Genomic DNA, 21,571 nt, shown 5'->3' on the forward strand with positions numbered 1-21,571 from the left:
CAAAATAAAACAACTATTAACAGCAGTTGCTACTTAAAAAAAAATAGCTAAAATATTTAGCTTTAGCCACCAAATATCAAATACGTTTGTTTCTATTACTAGGATTATTATTTTAAAAAGTATGTTTAGTCTAGGGATGTCGAAAATTTTCAAATCGATATCGATAGAGCGTTATTTTTTGAAAATATATAGATATTTTATCAATAAATTTTAAAATTGGTACTTAATTTTAAATGTTCATTAAAAATATGGCTATTCTAAAAATATTTAGGGAATACATATCAATTTTTTTCTTAAAAAAATCGATATATATTTTGTAAAATATCTATATATCTTTTTTCCTGTATAACGGTATTTTATAAAAAAAATCGAAAAACTGAATAAGGATCGATCGACATCCTTAGTTTAGTTTTAGTCGATAAAAAAATCTTCTTTTCTGTAAGTAGGATTTTGTAATTATGTATATATTATTTTTATGGTTTATAAAACATAAATAAATTAAATATATGGAAGTACTAATATATTTCAGAGCAAAAAAAAAAGATAATTAGTATTTTAAAAATAATTTTAAAAAATTTAATGACAATGTTAATAATGACGTCACCTTCGACAGCTGTTATTAATCACAACAAACCGAATGTCAGTGATATTATAAACTTAAACAATTTGTTTGACTAATGTAAAGATGTTTAAACAAAATGTGTAGGGGACAATGCACCGACTTCTTATTTAGATGGAAGTTATGGATTAGACCATTATTTATCGCGCTTTACGCTTTAGCCGCTCTAGTGTTTGTACCTCTGTTTTTAGTGCATTCTTTAAAAAATGGATTCAACAGACATGACCAGGAGGTTCTTGTGGCAGGAATATTTGTTGGTGTTGCCGTGCCGATATCATTATGGGAAATTATACAGCATGTCATCCACTATACCCAACCAAAGTTACAAAAACATATTATTCGGTATGGGTTTGAATTTTTATTGACATTATACAATTTGCTTTTTTATTTTGCAGGATTTTATGGATGGTTCCCATATATGCAGTTAACGCTGTAAGTGTGCTCTAATCTGGATTAAGACTCAAGTTATATAATTTCTTTATAGTGGTTAGGATTAACATACCCAAAAGCATCAGTATATGTTGATAGTGCTAGGGAATGTTATGAGGCATATGTGATATATAACTTTATGAAATTCCTGTTAAATTACTTAAATGCCGAAATGGATTTGGAAGCCAGTTTAGAATTAAAGCCCCAAGTAAAGCATATATTTCCATTGTGTTGTTTACCTAACTGGGAAATGGGAAGGTAATTTAAAAAAGATATAATGATTTTTTGTTTATAACTTTTCTTTTTTAAGGGAATTTGTTGACATGTGTAAACATGGGATTTTACAATATACTGTTATAAGACCTTTAACAACAGCTATTTCTTTGTGAGTGTTGTAGTGGTGGTATGGAATATATCAGATTGTCATGTTTTTTTTTTTAGTATTTGTAAGATATTTGATGTTTATGGAGATGGCCAGTTTAAAGGAAATGTGGCATTTCCATATTTGATAGCTGTGAATAACTTATCACAGTTTGCAGCAATGTATTGTTTAGTAATGTTTTATAAAGCAAACATAGCTGAATTGAAACCAATGAAACCTCTGCCAAAGTTCTTGTGCATCAAAGCTGTAGTTTTCTTTTCTTTCTTGTAAGTATTTTAACATTTTTATAGTGTATTTGGATGGAAGGAGTTTAAAATATTTGTTATAGTCAGGGTGTCACCATAGCATTTTTTGTTTACACTGGAGCAATTAGCCCATCTGATCCAGATGATGATGGTTTGTCATTATCAACCAGATTGCAGGTAAAGTTACTTTGTGGCTGTACAGTATAAAAGAAGATAGTGTTTCAGGATTTCCTCATCTGTATTGAAATGTGCTTAGCTGCTATCGCTCATCATTACAGCTTTTCTTATCAGCCATATGTGAGGCCTGGCACGAGACAGCAGTCGTGTTGCAGCGCCTTCTTGGCAATGTGGGACATATCAGATGTACAGCGCGACATCCAAGAACATATTGGCATCGTTGGTTAGTTATCGAAACACGCACGAAACTCCACCAAACAATTGTTTTTATGACAGGTTCGTCAATAAGCCGAAGGATCAGAGGGAGAAGCATGTACAGCATTCCCAGGGGCACCGACGAGTTCTCGAATCTGATTTCGCCGAGGGCGGGTCAAAGTGCTCCGGCCCCCGGTTTCTATCAGAGCGATTACGACGATTTCGTCATCAACTACGGTACAGTTACCTCAACTAGTCATCCGCCAGTGCAAACTCACCAGTCCCAAACGGGTCAGAAGCCGGTATAAAAACGAGAAATATCCATCAGATATACACTAGTTCGAAGCTTTAATTTTGCTATGGCACCCAACGAAATAGAGAACAAATTAACTTATATATATTATACATACGTATGTATCATATAAATATATTGATCTATGTTATTTTAGACTGCAATTATCTTTTTATATATTATAATGTGTTATACCTAGTTATTTCATACTCTTCACTATAAATAAACTTAAACCCTACCCACGTATATTATTTTTTGTTTATATCTTTGATCCTGGTGTCTTTTAGTATAATTAAAAAAATACTGAAACACAAAACCTGTAATAATTTATTAAACATTTCATCCACATGTTACAGTAGATTTTCGCTTAGTGTTAAACAGTTCTAGAAACAAAGGAATTAATACCTTCCAAAACATTTGAAGCAGGAACAAAAAACTTACCTTCGCTCTCTAAGAGGCAAAGTGTTTCTTACAGGTTCTGATGTTTTGAACAAAAGACTGGTGTCACCCATGTCGGCGTTGTAGCCTTTCAAGTATTTTTCTCCGGGAGCCTAAAAATAGACAATCTCAAAACCACATTCTAAAGTTCATGAAATCTTACCGCATTGATAATAGAAAAATATTCTTCTGCATCCTCAGCGTCTACAGTAAGCTCGGGAATATCGTAACAGGGAATAAAGCAGTATGCCAAAATTTTGTCCTTTTTAGAACAGTAACTAAAAAAGAAACAATACCAATCTAAAATCATCAGAACAACAGACAAACATACTAGTGACGGCGCACAGCCCAATCCTCCTCATGAAAATAGACCCAGTCTTTTAGCTGAGGATCCTGGTCATCAAATCTGTTGAAATCAATAGCTTCTATGTCTTCAATCACCACCTCCATGTCTCCTTCTACAGTCCAATCGTATACCAACAAATCAGCATGGTTACTACAACCACCATAGTGTATTGAAAATTAAAACAGAAAAATTTTAAAAAACCTGATTTCCTTCAAATAATTCTCTTTATAGAACCTCTCCATTGTTCCCAAATACTTTTCATTTATGGCTGGAGAATTTACCTCATAGGTTATATTACGCTTCTTTATATTTTCTAAGACTTTGGGAACAGGCACATCCAAATAAATAACCAAGTGTGGCCTCATTAATTCTGGTAAAGTGTTGTCACGGAATTCATAATACTTACTCTTCACTACAAGGTAAATTTATGAAAAATTTTCTTTTTGATTAATACTTAATACCTTTTTTTGATATAAAATTCTGGCTAAACATAGCTTCGGCAAAGACAAAATCAGAGTAAACACATCTGTCTAAAACAACCCCCTGCCCAGTGCTCAATAAGTGAGCCAGTGCATCGATATACTGGGACAATCTAAACATTATATCAAACCAATATATTTAGCAATTCTTCACAATACTACAGTTAAATACCTGACAATGTATTGCTGAATTTGCATTTTGGCCACCAACTTATGTTGTGGATTCTTCAAAAAATCCATAACATCAAAACTACGACAATCCACAGGTAAGAGAGGGTCCAATTTCCTCAAATCATAACCGTAATTGTTTATATAATTCATATCCAGATTGGCTTCAGGGAAATACTGCATACCGAAGGATTTTGCAATTTCTTTTGCAAATTTTGTTTTACCTGAGGCCACTGGCCCATCAACAACAATTAGCTATAATTATAGTATTGCTATTATAATTACACCAAAAAGAATCATTCTCTACCTTAGTGTTTTCATCGAATCTTGAAGTAGTCCTATCAAAAGGATGATACAGTATGTTAAATGATTTTTCCTGGTAATTCCATGGTTTTGGTTTGGGTGGCAATTTGTCTAAATTACTGGTTATTGTTCTTATCGATTGTATATTAATTTTACTGATTGTGCCTTTGACACAATTGTTGCCGACAAATCTGTTTACACTTATCCGTACGATGCTAGCCATTATTGTTAATGATAATTTCTTTTCAATTTTTTACATAACACTGAGGATGTAACCTCAAATCAGCTGTCGGGTTCGATTGATCATATATTTAATAATTTAAGAGTTTTTCATTGGTTAAAGCGATTATGTAAGTTTCCGATGTGAATTTTAACAAGTAGATAAAAAAATATTAGAGTTGGGTACGACCGATAGATACGTAATCCAGAAAATCGTTTGATATCGTTTAATACTTTGAATTATATGCAAGACGAAATACAGGAGTGATATTTTCTAGAAAATATATCGATATTTTCCGCAGTTATTTTTTTGCCTTATATATCGATATTCTTTTATATAATATAATTCTTATACTTAATGTTAAAGGTTTATCAAAAATATCACTACCTTTTGAGATATTTAGAAATAATATATATTTTTTAATTGGGTATTTCACTATTTTTATTTTTTCTTAAAAATATCGATATATATATTTTTTAAATATCGATATTTTTTATACTTGAACACCACTAAAAATTATAACCTATCTAAAAAAGTATACTTTATCAATATATTTCATAGAAAATCTATATTTAAGCTTTGATTTAAAGTTATGGCCATTAATGAAACAAGTAAGAAAACTAATAAAAAACGACGAAATAAAAATAAAGTCTCATTCGACGAAGAAATAATAACAAAAACCAATGCCGAAATACTGCTGTCAGAGCAAAATAACTCAATTAAAAGTGCTGAAAATGTGCAGGTAGAACAAAAAGTGAAAAAAAAGAAAAAGCGCAAAATCTCAGAGGTTTCCAGTGAAGCATCAGAGAGTGTTAAAAAACTAAAGGAGGAAATACCCCAAGTTGTCAGTGAGAATGAAGAAAGTCAAAAGACAAATGAAAAATCTGTGTCGGGTGGAAAGAAAGAATCAATCCGTTCACAGAAAAGAAAAAAGCATGCGAAACTATTAGAGGAAAAGAAGTTAAAAGCCGAGTTGCAGTATCAACAGAAGGCTCTAAATTATTTGTCCAAGTGGAAACATAGTAGGTCAGAGTGGAAGTTTGAGAAACTAAGACAAATTTGGTTACAGAAAAACTTGCTGGACGAAACTAAAATTCCTGATGAATTTTGGGAAAATGTGGTAGAATATTTCAGTGGTTCCAAAGGTCGTTGCCGACAGGAAATATTGGACGAAGCCTTAAAAGTAGTTGAGAAAGAAAATCCAGACGATGAGGATATGAGTGAAGAGTTTAAAAACCAACTGAAAAGAGCTAGAAGTATTGTACAGATTTTACAATAGTGTTTATAATACAAAGTAATAAAATCTATATGATTTCTAATTATAAATGTTTATTTAATTTGGTAATACTCAGCAAAGTGGTAAATTAATTTTAAGCAGACCAGAAAGCATCTAATATTTCGAAAAAAAAATTATTTGTATATTTTCAAATATATGCAATAAATTACAGTATCTAAGATATTTTATGAAGTACATAAATAATTCGTATTTAGGTGTCAAATTTATTAATTCTCCTTTCTTTGGTTGTTGGAGTAATAAAGCATTTAGTTAAAATTACAAGAAAAACAAGGTGTATTACATAAAATTTCGTTTATTTACCAGAAATGATGTAGATGGTAGGTACACTAGGAACATATAATTTTTTTTTTGGAATCATTCAATTAGTGTCCTGACATAGATACAAAAACGTCCAATGTACAAGAAATGAGGTATCAATCAACCCAGAAAAATTCTCCATATTGTTTTGCTTACGTTTACTACATTACATTTATATACAGTTACGTATATATGCACAGCATATTTACTCTGAATGCAATTAAGGCAGAAAGCGCCCGGGAGAGGGGGGTGTGTTTGTCACCAGTTCATTTAATTTATTAAGCGTATTTCGTTAGCTCCACAAGCAAGCTCCGGTCCGAAATTGGCGCAGCGCCTTCCACCTTAACACCGACCGAAATATATTCCATAAAATTTAACAGTAAACATTTCAACAAGAAACAAGAATGGTTTATACACGTCGAAGAGTTTGAGGTACCGCTTTTTTTACGAGTCATCATACTTATATATTCATATGTATATACGACCATTCAAAAAAGTTCTAGTGCACTATTACAAAATAAATAACGACCTCCGGCCGTAACTATGTACAAGAAATTGTTTACACTTACCATTACGAGATAACTAAAAATTAGTTAAATTATATAATAACTAGTGTCGAATAAAGGTCCGCTTCCAGTTTTAGATTAATTTAGCTAAAGTTTGTCTTCCCGTCGTCTTTTTTTTTTATAAGAAATTAATTGTTCTAACTACGAATGTTGTCCTAATTATCACTACGGAAACAATCCCTTATTTCTTCCCTATTTATTTACCAAATGAAAAAGCCCTACGATAATTTGGGGAAGGAACCTCGTCTCCGAGGCTCCTGTAAATCAAGATATCCCTGAATACACCCAAACTAGCGCGTGGCTTGTTCGGCTAATTAAATAATAAAAAAATACACAGCTATATAATTACAGGTTGTCTGTAATAAGAAAAATATAATTCCCTAAAGAAAGGAATCGTCCTTCTTTTATACAAAAATTAGCCCCGGGGGGAGCTCCCCTCGAGGCCGACACCTAATTTTATTACATAAGATTTTGTATCACATTTTTCTCAGGATTTATTTTACATTAAACTGTCTCTTGATGGTGGTATCGGGGCTGGGAACGTTTGGGGGCGGGGGTAGGGGAAGTTTGAGAAAGGAAGAAATCATTTTGTTGGGAACGTTAAAAAATGCCGACGAAAATTTGATGGAGGAGAGAGATTAGAACAAAAAAGAATAAATAATACTGTTGGAAATGTCAGTGGTAATATGAGTGCAAATTCGATGAATTTCTGCGGTATTTTTTAACAGTTTCCGTTTTTATGCTCGATCGGTAAAAAAATAATATGTACAGGCAGAGCGGATGTTTCCTTAAAAAATAAGGGCTAACGTTTCATTTTTATATAAATAAATAACATAAAATGAGTATGAATGTCATTTGATTTTGCAAGGTTTCAGACCCAATAACTCCAGGGCGATTCTAAATTATGGCAGTACCAAAAAACGTCCGTTTTCTTTTTGTTAAATATTAAATCAAGAAGGTATTGATAATCAATTCGGGTGAAACGGGACAGATGAACGGTATCAGAATCGCCTCGCCTACCGGCCGTATCATGTACTAAACTAACCACAGATCTCTGTATCCAACGAGGATAGTATTAAAAATTAAGAGGGGTTGTTTGACCACCACTGTACCAGGTGGAAGCTGGGTGATCTGAATCTGATATCCGAACAATACACAAAAATGAAGGAAATAAATATATCATTACACCGCGGTTGTACGTACGAAGCACATAAACGATCACACGATTCAAAATTCTTAGAAACGAAGCGGCGCCGAAAAAAAGCCGGCCGCAATCGACGTTGCCGACCAGAAAAAAAAAGTAAGGAGAATCGACGCACGTGCGATTCCGATCAGTTCGTACCGCCGACGAACCATTCCAAATTAGTCCTAGGATCGCTGGAGTCGCCGTTGACAATGGTCAACAGCGAACATCATGTCTCGCAGCTGGAACTAGTGGACGGTATATCGATGGTGTGGCTTTCGTTTCCGAATATCAGTCGAAGTCTCTTCATGGGCAGTAGTGGTAGTTCTTCCTCCTCTTCCTCTTTTGTATGCTATATACGACAGGGAATAACAATTCATTCTTATACAAGATCATGTTCGATAATGAGTACCTTTAGCCGCCGTTCCCTTTTCCTGTCTTTCGATTTGTGCCGCTTCTTGCGATGAGAATAAGGGGTGCACGTCGAGTCATCCTCGTCCATACCCTCGACTCGTAATACCTCGTATTCCGGTTCGAAGTAATCCTCGCTCAGGCTATTGCCGGACTCGATCACTTCGTCCAGTACGGGGCTCCTCTTCATCCTCAGCGTAAGCTTCAGCCTACCGCCGCCGCCTCCGCACTTTTCCGGCGTCTTTTCCACACTTTGAACACAATCGGGTGGTTCCAAGAAGGCGTTAATCTACCGAGAACATGTCCACAATCAATCGACCGACCATAATTTCAAACAATCTAACTTACGTTTTCTATGGGCCAACTATTGGACTCTATGGCAGTATCAGTTTCGGTTTCCGTTGATTTATGTTCTACGTTGCCCTCTTCCTCGTCCTTCTTCCGCAAGGGCAGGACGTCGTCCGGGGCTTCGTCCTCGTTGAACTCATATATGTCACTCTTGGCAGGTTCATTGCTATAGCTGTCGCTCTCACTGGGGTCTTCTATGTCCGCTACTGTCTTCATTTGCTTTGCAGATCTGTTTTTCGAAAATTGAAAATTTGAAATAATCTTTCGATTTGTAACAATCCTTCTGAGTGCTTATCTTTCGTCAGTGTTGAGCATAGGAAATCTAAGATTAAATAGGACTTCAAGCCAATCAATTGACTACATTCCGGGTTTTTGTGAACACAAACATAGGAAAGCTGATTTTCTATATATAAAAATTATATATTATTATACTATTTGTCTAAAGTATCATTTGCAGACTAAAGAAAGAATCAATAACTGGAAACAACAGAACTAGAATCTAGTAGATGGTTGGCTATTATTACAATTGATATTGGCTTAAGTCAGAAATTCTAACAGGACCTTTCCATAACAGACAGACAATATAACTTGACTATCGAGTAACACTCAAAATCTATTTTTGTCTATGGGACTATCTGTGTTGAAAATGTTAATTTACCAAGATTCTGTTATAAAGACAGTTTGTTGGGAAAAAACAGATATATACTCACTTTACGTTCTTCCTGTTCCGATCTAGATGGCAGGGATTTTTCGCCGAATGGTTATTGTTAACTCCATTGCAACTTTGACAATTTAACTCCGTCATCTTGGAAGGTAGTTTAGTGGCGGGCGATTCCGCAGTTGGTGGTGGTTCCGCTAAACATTTGTGACTCCTCAAGGTTATCCCTACTGAATCGTCCGTATTCACTTCTATAACAAAAAAAGCAATCAGAGATCGTTCGATTTTTCGAAAGTACCAGAACAATTACCGAGCTTTCCGCTTTCGTGGCTGTCGTTGAACAGCTTGTTTTGTTGGGTGGCATCACAGACTGGATCACTATCACTAAAAGTGCTGGGACAACTACTGGCGTTGCTCTGTAAATCGTCCAGCAGATTGGACCTGGAGATATTTTGGGTAGCCACTTGCATCAGCTCCTGATTTGCCTTTTGCGCCTGTCGTCTCTGTAGCCGCGCCGTCCTAGAACTAACAGTCGAGATTTTCGTCTCCCCGTTTATCACAGATTTTTTTTCGGTGCAGCTCTTGTGGTTCTCGCCGCCGTTCGACCCGGAACTGCTTCGACTGGTCCGTTTCAACGTTTGAAACTCGCTGATATCGGAAAACTTACACCCTGAAATCATAACATTAATTTTGAATTTATCATTCTTCACTTTCAAAAGTGATTGATATTTTTTAAATGAAATTATTAATTTACTAAACACTAGGAAACTGAAGAGAAACGACAAGAAGTACTCATAGATATATGGAAAATTACAATTGATGTTCAATTAAGTGGTTTTAAGAAAAAGTTTTATTGAAAGATAATGCATTCTATATATCACGAAGAGACAAAGTTGATGATGAATGCCCACTGTATGACACGTTGACAAAAACACGATCCGTCCGATATGTAAGTGTGGGCTTACCTTTAATCAAATGTTTGATTGTCAACAATGCCATTATTAATTAAAAATAATCTGGACTAAAATAAAAATTTTAACGAACAAAGCTAACGCTGCCTTATTAACGTCAACAGATATCTCTGAGTACCTTAAAAAAAAATAGGGGAAAATATTGATTGTGCCATAATACTGCGATATTCATTTATACTATGGTGTTCAACATGCATGAGACGATAATCCAACACCGACATGATAAAATAACAACCTATAACCTCAATTTAATTTCACCTACCTTGTGCTATCAACATTTCAGCATCATATTTAGTAAGACCCTTTTGCCGGAGTTCCTTCATACTCAATGGAGTGATGATCTTGTTGTCTTGCAATCGATCATTGTACTGACTCTCCTCTTTCTGTGTACTGTGACTGACTTTATTCTTGGTTCGGTTCAATCTATTGTCTGTTTCCCTCAAACTGTAACCATTCTCCTCCTTTTGTTCGGTCTCCTTTTCAAAAGCACCCATTTTCCTTCTTTCGCATGTCTCACATTCACAGTAACAGTTTTTGTCGCCGAAAAAATCCTCCCCATAGAAACAAGTGATTTCTTCTCCTATTTCAATGTCTCTTAATACTTTAACACAGGCAGTGTCACGTCCGGTGGCCACAAATTTGCAATTTGCTCTACAATCATGGTTGATGTATGCGGCTGGACCCAGCCACAACTGGGCACAGTTCTTCCTGCAACTGTACATAACAGAAAAGTCATTTTTTCCTGGATGAAGGAGTTGTTTTTCCTCTTGCTCTGTTAATTCTGCAATGCATCCTACGAGGCATTCAATTTTCTCATTTTTGTACCACCGTCTGGTAGCTGATATCTTTGCTCCTTTTTGCCCTTCCAATGAGTATCTATAGCAAGGTTCTATGACAAAACCTGAGTTTCTATCAAACACTCTGAGATACCTATATATCTAAGTAACAAAAATAAACGACGTCTTAATATTATATGGGTTATGTTGACAGTAAAACTTACATGTTCCTGGAGTTTTCTCTGTTGGTTCTTTGACCTTATTCTGGGCATCCACTCGCCCTTAGATAGCTGGCTGTACGCATTAGTATAGTCTTGATCTTTGACGAAATCGTCGACAATTTTCTTAAGATCTGCGATGTTGGCTTTTAACGGTCGATATCGGATGTTCATTTTATGCGACATAAAACCCAAACGGGGGTCTAGAACTAACGACGTGGCCAGATCGTCGTTTTCTGAGAGCTCTCTTGGAGTCATAGAAGCAGGTTGCATTTTTAAGTTTTGTTGAAAAGGTCTAGTATGTACATCCACAACCATTCTGATTCCTGTTACTGAAAGAATAATGAATGAAACTTTAGGCATCTATAGAAGGGGGTTGTGGAATTATTTGAAGCATAATCCAAGAATGGAGCCCTTTAGGATAATTATTTCCAAGGTCAATGTCAAATAGAGCAATTGACAACACAAAGACATTTTTGTTGTTCATGTCAATATTTTGACACTCCCTAGATAAATAGTTGTTGTCACATATTAAAAGTATCTCAAAAATGGATTTAATTGCGGCAATAACCGAAACCAAAAGCTTAACATCGTCCAATAACCATATATATTTTAAAAAACACTAAAAATTCCTCACCACAATTTATGGCGAACCGACGTCTGTTGTCATCGAATGGCTTTTTCTATATCGATTTTTAACATGTAATCTGACTTAGATGCAATAAAATGAGTGAAAATATACAAGCTACATCAACATAAAATTTCACTATTACCAATTCACTGACAGTTTGCGGCCAAATAATCTTCATTATACGAAAAACTTCAGGATCGACTTCATCAAACGACGCTTAAAACATCATGGCAGACGCTTTAATATGTTGACAAAATGTGTACGATTTTCGTACGGTTCTAGATCGAGTTGGAGACTCCGGGTCGAGGACGGTCGTTTGGGAGTCATCAAAAATCAGTTGTTAACAGTTATTGCTTTGGTGCACATGTAATATCATTAAAATCCTTATTGTTTCCTAAAAATATCAGTATTTTTAGCATAGACGAGAACCATTTTTCATATGTTCACAATCAGCGTCCTCTGTGGCAATTTACAGGAACAAAAAAATCGGAACTGTAATCGACAATTATCCAGGTTGTCTCAGTAGATGGAGCAACACGTTTCTTCTTATGGATTAAAGTAAAAAGTAAACTCTGAATCTGATTGCTGATTTATATAATTAGTACAGAATATTTATTTTGTTTACTACATCAATTATGTCTTAAACATTTTTTAATGTAGTTATCGCCCTCTATACAAAATATTTCATACTAATGAAAAATTTGAAGTAGTATCCTGTAAAATTTTATCGACCTCATTTAATACTTGACTTTTGTCAACAGATGTCGCAAGTTGACGTCTTCACGTGCCATCTCTACAATATCCGTAATACTAATTCAAAATAAAAAGAAGTTTTCTTTAATTTGTATCCTAAATATTGACAAGGTTTTTGGAGTTTGTCGCTCGATGGAGCCACGTAACATTTTTATGTATTTCAAAAACAATTTATTTTGATGAGTTTCAGGTTTAACCATTGAAATAAAACTTTTTCATTTAATTATTAGTTTTATTGGTAGGAGTGGATCTTTATTCTATTTTGCTAGCTAAAAGGTTTACAACATAGGATGATTCTTTGTGTCTTTTTTTACATAAGGGACAGCAATAGATCAGTAATTGTGGCTACTCAATTTGTTGTCACCCCATTTGAAATTCTCTTGAGTCATAATGTACATCATCCAATATATAATATTAAATAAGCCGAAAGAGGCTGGAAATACTACTCTGGCAGTACGATCGATCAAGGATACGCTGTTGACGTGTCTGGTGCTGTGATGGCCGGGTTTGTGCGACTCTATCGAAATAAGAAACGGTCAAATGTATTATTAATGTTTTTGATGGGTTACATGCCGAGTGCGGCTGCCTCTCTCTGACGTTGTCGTCGAAATTTGTCGTCTCCTTTCAAACAGTAGACGAATTGTTTCCATTTTGGCAGTTTGTTCTCGGTTTGCGTTGTCTTTTCTGACGTAATCTTAACAGGAGGCGAACCGTTGTTCGCGTTGGACACCAGAGAAGTTTTCCTGGGATTCTGATAGAGGGCGTCGGTCTGAAATTGGACGGTTATTGGATTAATATTAACGATAACGTTAACCTACATTGTAAATTGGACATATAAAGCTACGCCGCCTGCGACCATCGTTGCTGATGTTCTCTAAAAGATCGGCGGAGCTGCCGCCTCCGATGATTTCTTCGATCGGTTCGTTGCATTCTTCCCATTCTTCTTCATCCACTGGAATCTCTCCACTTCCCACCTAAACAAAATTGTCAAAAACAATACGTCGTTGGTCATCGATTAAGGGCTTCACCTTGGTAAAATAGTGAACGCCCGCGAACTCCAGCAAAGTGGCAATGCAATAAAAGAAACTCATCAGCAGGAACCAGTCCAAAGCAGTGGCGTAACGCACTTTGGGAAGATCAGTCCTCGAATCCAAACTGATTGTTGACAAGGTCAACACAGTTGTGATGCCTGCGTAAAGAAAGATACATAAAATATGTATTATTACGTAAAGGAAATACTTATGTTTAATTGCTTGCTGATTATTCAGTATATAGGAAGGAATCTTACGAAAATCTTAATAGGACTTTAGACAAAATTAACTACACCGAGTGGAGATTTGGAAGTCGTCTAGTAAACAAAACTTTACGTTTTACTTATAAAGTTTTCATACATTATGAAAGCGAAAGAAACAATTGATCATTACGCCCAATACCAGAAATAATAAATAATAATGTTCGAAAATGTCATCCAGGTTTTTTTAACGTTGTGTGGATTTATTTTAAAATTATATGATACTGAAATACTTATAAGAAGTATAGAAATTTGTGTTTGTCTTTTGTCTAAATGAAAAATATAACTAAAGAAACAACGATTATAAATACCTAGACCAACTCTGTCGCTTGTAGCTTCCCGATGTATCCAGAAAGAGACCCACGACAGCACCACGATCAAAATGCACGGTACGTAGACTTGAATCAGGAAATATCCCGCGTGACGTTGCAGATTGAAGGACACTTCCAGGACGGAGAAATCTCCTGCAACAAAAAAACCGAGGCGTCGCTTTCGCGTAATTGCTGAAACGTTTTTAATGGCGTTCATCTCGTAATATGAGTCTTTCGATATCGTTTCGTTCAATGGTCCCGCCAGGGACGATATGCACGACGTGATATAATTTACCTTCTCTTCTCGTCAACGTGAAATTCCTGGACGGGTAACTGATTAGATCGAACTGGGACAGGGTCATTCCGGCGACGAAGTTGACGCTGCCCTCGTTCTGCCACTGGTACACGAGATCCTTCATTGTGTAAGCGTCTGGAAAAACATGATGAGACATACCGAACATACAGGGTATCTTTTTTTACAGTAACACACGTTTCATCGATATCAGCACCTTTATCTGTGTACTTACAACTTCCTAAAAGAAGAGGACACGATTGCCTATCCATGGGAAAACTCTTCAGTTCCATGGGACATTTGGCCTTTATAGTCAGCCTAAATATAATATGAATTCGTTGAATAGAAATAACGTCGTAACTTAGGACTTAATACCTCATGGAATATAGAATGTCACCATCCTGGCTGATTCTCAATAGCTTATTGGGAACCGTGATGGTGTGGACGTACGAGTTCTTCCCGTTATAGAAATAAGTGTCCGGTCTCCAGATCCTTTCCAGCATCTTGATGGAGAGAGAAAGAGACTTGATGGGACCCACGAAAGACAGTCGTTGATCCCTCCAGTATTGTCTGAAGTAACAATCCATGGAGTATTCCTGAAATATTGGGTATCTTTCGCGGTTTCTCCTCTACATTATTCTGAATGGAGCTTACCATGTCCAATTCAGACACAGGGCCCATGCTTCTGATAAGTATATTGGTTCGAACTACAGTTGGAAGACCTTTATATTAACAGAAAATGGTTATATATTTTCAGCATTGCTACAGTCAGCGTGCCTATCAATGTTATGATTATTACAAGAAAGTTTCACGAATGTACCATCTGCTAGTTCTAATCTAAATTGTGTATTATTCCATAACGTAAAACATTGTGAGTTTGTAAACAATCACTGTAGAATTAAGTCTGTAGTAAATAAAGTACTTTTTTGGTTACAGAGTTGGAGTTTGGATACTATACAATAATAACTATTAAAGGTTTTTCTTAAATTTTAGGTTAGAATACGTATCTGTCAGTGTCAAGCACGATAGTGTTTTACAAATTAATCAGCAGATGGCCCTACCGTACATAATACGTTAGAACAAACAATTTCTCCAACTAAAAAAATGTCAATAATGCACCAGGCCTTCACTACTGCAACCTGGTATATGGTTACAGTAAAAGAATCCCGTTAAAGAACCCTTTGATGTCGGCTGGAGATCCGGCATAGTTTCGTCTTTACCTAGAAACGACTGACGGAGACGCCTCGGCATTCTTCGCGTTCATTTTCCGGTTTAATGTCGTCGTGGTGAATAAATGACCGTTCGAGGGTCTCTCCGAGACACAGCCACGCACTTAATTGCTTACAGTCCGTTTGTTTAATGAAAGCGAGAGCGAAAACTGTCATAGTTTGGTTCGTCCATCGATCGATGGACGAACCCGAAAAATGTCTACGCACGTACAGTCAAGAAGGCGTCGTCGTTTTTCTCAACATAAAATTATAAATTGCACCGAAATAGTGCTGTTAAAGATATTAGGTATGTGGAGAAGTAATCTACGTTTTTAAATGTTCTAACATCGGGTTGGGAAAAAAGTAATTTCAATTTTTCTCATATAAATTTATATACATTACACTTTAAACAAATCAAAAAGGTTAAACGAAAAAATATTTGGTCTACTGTATATTTAAATTCCGGCGCCTTCACCAAACCAACACTATACACAAATTTTCCGCTTACCTTTCCCGTGATTTGGTAATTGAGAGCTCTCATAGTTCTTCAGCAGATTTTCCAGTATGTTGGTGATGTTCTTGCTGACGACGTCGTTCGTACCGCTGTTACGGGCCCTCCGCATCGTCGAGTTCCTCAGGTCGCTGGTGAAGTCGACGACGACTCCCCCCAACGTTCCGTTTCGTTGCCTCCCGTCGTGTTCGTAGCGTACTCCGCCTTTTATTTTATACGATGCGACAGCCGATCTGGAAATAACCGGCAAAAGGAAATCGCCTTGAATCTCGGATGATTTAAAATTGATTCGAACTTGTATGCTCCACTACATATGCGGATTAAACAACACCGAAAATCGGTATAAGATGAACGCTCTCCCTTGTGTACCGGCTTCAAGCATAATATTAAATATACGAGGAGAAATAAAGTATTAAGTAGCAGAAGCAAGAATTTGTGGCGACCGCCACGACCCTTTGGCCACCACCAATTCACCATCAACAACTACAAAGGTTGGCAACGCCGGTGGATTGGTACCATGCAGTATAAAAGACCATCATGATGACGTCTCGCTCTCTTTTCTTATCACCGTCCCCCTGTAACAGTACCACTTCCACAGCGCTACCGTACTTCCTTCACCTTAACCTAATATCCTGTCCATTCTCCCATCGACCCCATGTATCAATCGTATGTTAGAATAAACAACTTTGATTCAATCAGTGTTTTTAGTTCCCGTGCAAATTCCTTCCAAAGATAGTAGTGCGTATTCTGATAAATTATCGCAGCGGCAGCCACACATTTCGACCGACTGACCGACCCGACGAACATTCCTAAAAATTAACTTTGATCAGCGCCATCTATTGATCGTTATTTTAATCATAGGAGATTTAACGATGGTATAGGATGTCAAATTTGATGAATCTAACATTTGTCTGCTACGAGCAACATTTAATTGTAAAAATATTTTGTCAGAACACTTTACATTCTAATGATCTCACTACAGATGATTAAAAGTGCGAATTATAGTGACAAGAAACGATATCGAAACTGTTCGAAAACAATATGGTCTTAGAAGATTGTTCATCCATCAACTTCAGTTCGTTCTAATACCAACGAAATGCCCCAATAATAAAATGAGTGCCACTCATTAAATCCTCCAGCGCCGATTTTTTACCTCCCGAATATTGCGAAAAGGAAACCCGCGGGCAAGAATCAGCAAAACACCCGATAAACCAATCCACGGGACACATCGACGATAAAAAGAGAGCGCTGGTCCTCCAAACGTTCCCCGCAGCACAGCCCGCCGCGCGCCTCCCCCGTCCCCCGACCCGTCATCGACGACTTAAAATACACTCGAATTTCGCGATGTTCCTCTCCAGGCCGTCTTGATTCTCGCCGAACAAAACAAACGCTGACTCGACAGCGGCGACCTCTCGATTGTTAATTCATTCGAAAAATAGAAAATTAGAATGGCAAACAGTTTTCCGGGGTTTTTGTCGGTGCCGGAGGGCGTCCGTGAAAGGGGGAGAGGGTGGTACCGGCGAAAAGTCGTTTGGGCGGAAAAAATGCCCATCTCTGTGTTGATCAAAATGTTGGTATGAAGTTGAATTTTATTTGGGTATTTTTTTTGTACAGTTATATATACAGTTTGAGCTTTTTGCTGCCCTTCCAGGTTATTATTAACAGAAGTTTTCGGATAAAATTCGACTTATTCATCGAGAGTCTTTAGCAATGATTTATCCAATTCTTTTATATCATTCTATGACACATCTTTTAATATGCCAACATATTGGTCATTATTTAGATATTCTTGGCCATTTTTACAACGTGTATACTACTCATAGAATATCCTATGCGATAAAAAGTTATCGCCATGCACTTTTTTCATTAACAGAAGCGTTTTGTTGAATGATGTTGATGGTGCTATTTTTTAAAATGCCTGTTTCCTTTCTCGACAAGAAACTGTCATTCAAGTGACATTAACTGATAAATAACGCAAAACCTGGTCTCAGTTCGACATTATATCCGTCCATTAATTAAAAACGAAACAGTGCGACGCAAGAATAATTACAATTACATGTTATTCAAAAAAAAGGGCTTATACGGTTTTACCCTGAAACGCTGGTCGAAATAATTACATTAATCCAACGATACATTTCGGTGGTGCGCGACAAAAGAGCGTTGACAAGTGGAAATTATTCTGTCAGAATAACCGCGGCGTAGTTCGGAGACCAGATCATCGTTATATATCGAAAATAATTGATATAAAACCTAGTTATTCTCATTAACGCTTCTTTTTTTTTGATCGATTCCATCAACAACGTATCGATTTTTTAACGTTTCTTTATGTGCTGTCTGTTTTTGTTCTGTCACAACATGATTTGGACATACACCAAAGGCAAACAAACAACAAAGAAATATAGAGTTGATAAAAAGAATCGCAGGGACGAGATAGAGGCGAGAAATGGCTCTAATGTTAAGAAATAGCATCGCAATTTCTTCCTCTATTAAGTAGTTACATCTGACTTAGGAATTATTGAAGAGAACACCAAAGTATTGACTGGCGAATTGCTTGCTGACGTCTTTCAAAAGCGATGCTTAAGGAAAATTCTACAAATTTCTCTCAGGCATCGTATCAGAAAAGAAGTGCTTGGTTTAAGACTCATATTGTAAGGAAACTGAGTGAAGAGTTCAAAATCCTATGTCGCCAACAGCAGCTTATTGGTGGAGAAATAGACACAAAAATCTGCACAGTATTATAGAAGAACAAAGCATTCTGTGCTTGATGTTCCATGTGATATTTCTAATATAGTGATATAACATGATAAATCGAAAACCCTCGAAAACTCGTAATGAGAGTAATTCAAGTTCAAGATCAAAAGCTGATCGACCTGACTAATGAAGAGAAACATATTTTAGAGCCATACTTAGAATAAGATATGATCACTTTTACAGAGGCGATCATATTTTATAATCCACATCGTTTATGTTGTAAGCGAATTGCATTGCATTTGTAATTATATGATTTATAGGAAGGAACAAAAAGAAAAACGGGAAATATCTAAGCGTTCTTGAGGTTACCGGTGAACCATTCCTCATCCAGTGACGATTCTATAAAGCTAAACCCTCTCGGGGCAAAGGAAATGACGTGAGTTACAGGGACAATATTCCAGTCCGGATTTTTTTATATATATCTATATTATAAATTATGCCCGAAAGAAACGTTAAAGTGGAAAGGGACCGAACAGAACGAGAAAAAGAAAAAAAAAACGGTGTAAGAATTAAGTGTTATTTATTAAGACAATGCAGGGCAAAATGAAAATTTACGACCGTTTTATATTTCGGGCCGATACAAGAATTCTCACTTAATTCCGGCCGAATGTACCGCCACCCTTTCCTTCCCAGGACTGTGTTTTTCTCGGAGACCGTCATTTTTCCGCTCCTCGCCGGTCCCCAACAGCGAAACTGTGCTGTATTCCTCCTCAATTTATTTGCTTTTATATCCGACGGACAATCGTCACGCGGTGTCTCAACAAATATTTTGCTATTAGACTTTTACTTAGCTTCGTTTAGTGGCCTTTAGCAGCGCAGCCATTCGCTCAAAACGTTTCAAAAGAGTCCCATATATCTTAAACTATCCAGTAAAACTCAAAATAATCGTATTGTTTATATTCAGAATGTATTTTTTTAAGTGGCAGGACTTTAATTGTCATTTGATGGTCAATCGAAGATGACTTGTTTTTATATAATACACTGAAATTGTTATAATATTGCAGGGATAATTCAAATTAAAGAACCAAAACAATAGTTCAGCAATGTTTACAACTTATATATAATTATTTTCAATGTTATTGTTACAATGATCAATCATCGTGAATTATATGGTTTGTTTTAACCAGCTTCGTCACCTTTACTACAACAATCTCCAATATATTCAGAAGGTTTTGCGAGGTTGGTTTAATCCAATTCTTTGGAGGAAGTTTTGGCGGATAAATGACGAAAGTTATTTCCAAAACATAAATGTTATAACAGAACCAAATAATTAAAATTCTCTGGTTTTAAATTTTACTTCAATTCCAAAAATGCCCTTCGAACAACTGTGAACAACTGTGAACTATGAACGATATATATTCATATCAAAGCTCTATTATTAGGCTTTACCTTTTCTGAGGTGTTAATCTAGTGAAACAATGATGTGTCAACTTTTCCAGGTGGAACACAAACGATATCAGAAGAACGAGAACAGGTAAACATTAACTGGTTAGATAAGATATTACTTTTATTATATTAAAATCATTCAAATTAATTTAAATTAAAAAGTACAGATAAAAATGTTTCTGTTAAAATGCAATAATTTGTATACAACTAAAATCCATTCAATGACTATTGTCCAAGGTTTGTGCACACAAATATATCGCAGACCATATTTACACATGTTCGGATATTCTTTTGTATTTTACTTTAGTATTATTAACAACTTTTTCCGTTCGAACATTGTTTTTACACAGTTTAAACAGAACAGAACATACAAACAGAACCGTTTGTATATGATGTGGAAACATTGTAATTATTAGTTTTTACTTCTACCTTTCTTCATATTTGACCAAAAAACAATACAGTAACAGTCTTAATTTAAACATTTAAGCTAATTGCACAAAATTTATTTAAATAAAACTAAACTACAACAGCATTACTTCGACAAAATATAGTCTATTGATGTTGTAAGTTACTACATATAGTTCGGAAATACTTTTACTGAAAGTCATTCAACAATTTAGAAGGCGAGAAATAATTTGATTAAATATTACGATCTTTTGTTTACTACATCTAGACCCAATTTAAACGACAATCGACAAGATAACAACAAAGAAAAACTTACATTAGAACGATTAGGAGCAGCAAAGCCGACGGGAGACCACGCTTCATCATCGCGACGGTAAAAACTTATCGCGTCTCCGCGAAAACGTTAAACGGAAATCTTTTCGAATAAACCTCGACCGCGTAAAATGGCCAAATCGGCGGGCGAGCTGCGCCATTTCAAACTTCGAAGCGTCGCGACGCCTGCGCCACCCGTCTCTTCCCGATAACGGCTCGGGATTTTATAGAGCGAGTCCCCAACATTTATCGCGTACGGCCCTTAGATCCCATGCAAGTTGCCGTGATGACGCCTCCGTAATTTGCTCGCAATTATCCGGACCCATCACAGATTTCTATTATCGATAAATCGTCCAGAGTTGATGGATTGATTCCCATTAGGGATATCCTCTACATTGCTTGGGATAAGTTAAAAAATATTTGTTAAAGCTGGACCAGCCGTTCATTTACTTTTGACATTTGAGAAAGTAAATTTAGCATAGTTCATTAAATTGTGCACTATATTGTATATCCAACAAAACAGCCAATGCACGCCAACAAAATTTATGACGTCAGCACGTCACAATGTTGCAAGAATTTTGTAGAAATGACAACAGTGTCGACCAGTGGCAACACAAATCGAATTTTATATACTGATTCGGATACATGTTCAGACGCATCAGACTGCACTCTGTCACTTTTTAACTACGGTAAAACGATAAA

General features: G+C 36.2%; 5 protein-coding genes across 7 annotated transcripts; 2 read left to right on the forward strand and 3 right to left on the reverse strand.

The window, feature by feature from the left end:
* The first annotated feature begins 610 nt into the window (after positions 1–610).
* On the forward strand, positions 611–2,585 carry LOC143204813 (transmembrane protein 184C). The gene is made up of 8 exons (XM_076417660.1): positions 611–961; positions 1,015–1,051; positions 1,104–1,306; positions 1,359–1,433; positions 1,490–1,696; positions 1,759–1,852; positions 1,901–2,075; positions 2,129–2,585. Exons 1-8 carry the CDS (start codon positions 699–701, stop codon positions 2,353–2,355), a joined length of 1,281 nt encoding a protein of 426 aa, XP_076273775.1. The 5' UTR covers positions 611–698; the 3' UTR covers positions 2,356–2,585.
* Positions 2,586–2,652: 67 nt separating this feature from the next.
* Positions 2,653–4,559, reverse strand: ND-42 (NADH dehydrogenase (ubiquinone) subunit ND-42). Its single transcript, XM_076417661.1, has 8 exons — positions 4,078–4,559; positions 3,775–4,025; positions 3,585–3,715; positions 3,325–3,535; positions 3,109–3,273; positions 2,941–3,055; positions 2,781–2,890; positions 2,653–2,722 (listed from the first exon to the last, which is right to left on the reverse strand). The coding sequence occupies exons 1-8, from the start codon at positions 4,294–4,296 to the stop codon at positions 2,713–2,715; spliced, it is 1,212 nt and encodes a 403-aa protein (XP_076273776.1). The 5' UTR covers positions 4,297–4,559; the 3' UTR covers positions 2,653–2,712.
* Positions 4,560–4,798: 239 nt separating this feature from the next.
* LOC143204815 (uncharacterized) lies at positions 4,799–5,619 on the forward strand. The gene has a single exon (XM_076417662.1). It carries the CDS (start codon positions 4,886–4,888, stop codon positions 5,570–5,572), a length of 687 nt encoding a protein of 228 aa, XP_076273777.1. The 5' UTR covers positions 4,799–4,885; the 3' UTR covers positions 5,573–5,619.
* Positions 5,620–5,866: 247 nt separating this feature from the next.
* On the reverse strand, positions 5,867–12,094 carry Hmt4-20 (Histone methyltransferase 4-20). Of its 3 annotated transcripts, none has more exons than XM_076417657.1 (9): positions 11,792–11,882; positions 11,656–11,729; positions 11,025–11,350; positions 10,287–10,962; positions 9,364–9,723; positions 9,106–9,304; positions 8,396–8,624; positions 8,049–8,336; positions 5,867–7,988 (listed from the first exon to the last, which is right to left on the reverse strand). In XM_076417657.1, the coding sequence occupies exons 3-9, from the start codon at positions 11,334–11,336 to the stop codon at positions 7,866–7,868; spliced, it is 2,187 nt and encodes a 728-aa protein (XP_076273772.1). In that variant the 5' UTR covers positions 11,337–11,350; positions 11,656–11,729; positions 11,792–11,882; the 3' UTR covers positions 5,867–7,865. The 3 variants fall into 3 exon arrangements, with proteins under 3 accessions (XP_076273772.1, XP_076273773.1, XP_076273771.1); XM_076417658.1 differs by having other exon boundaries at positions 11,656–11,725; positions 11,792–11,856; XM_076417656.1 differs by lacking the exon at positions 11,656–11,729 and having other exon boundaries at positions 11,792–12,094.
* A 553-nt stretch (positions 12,095–12,647) lies between these two features.
* Positions 12,648–21,002, reverse strand: LOC143204816 (gamma-aminobutyric acid receptor subunit alpha-2). The gene is made up of 11 exons (XM_076417663.1): positions 20,874–21,002; positions 16,013–16,248; positions 14,951–15,018; positions 14,672–14,892; positions 14,532–14,614; positions 14,300–14,434; positions 14,005–14,157; positions 13,431–13,591; positions 13,221–13,376; positions 12,976–13,171; positions 12,648–12,919 (listed from the first exon to the last, which is right to left on the reverse strand). The coding sequence occupies exons 1-11, from the start codon at positions 20,921–20,923 to the stop codon at positions 12,735–12,737; spliced, it is 1,644 nt and encodes a 547-aa protein (XP_076273778.1). The 5' UTR covers positions 20,924–21,002; the 3' UTR covers positions 12,648–12,734.
* Positions 21,003–21,571: the final 569 nt, after the last annotated feature.

The sequence above is a fragment of the Rhynchophorus ferrugineus genome, unplaced genomic scaffold (assembly GCF_030347505.1).
Source record: "Rhynchophorus ferrugineus isolate W39M unplaced genomic scaffold, kcgeb_rfMv2 rfM11, whole genome shotgun sequence".
Lineage (NCBI taxonomy): Eukaryota > Metazoa > Arthropoda > Insecta > Coleoptera > Curculionidae > Rhynchophorus > Rhynchophorus ferrugineus.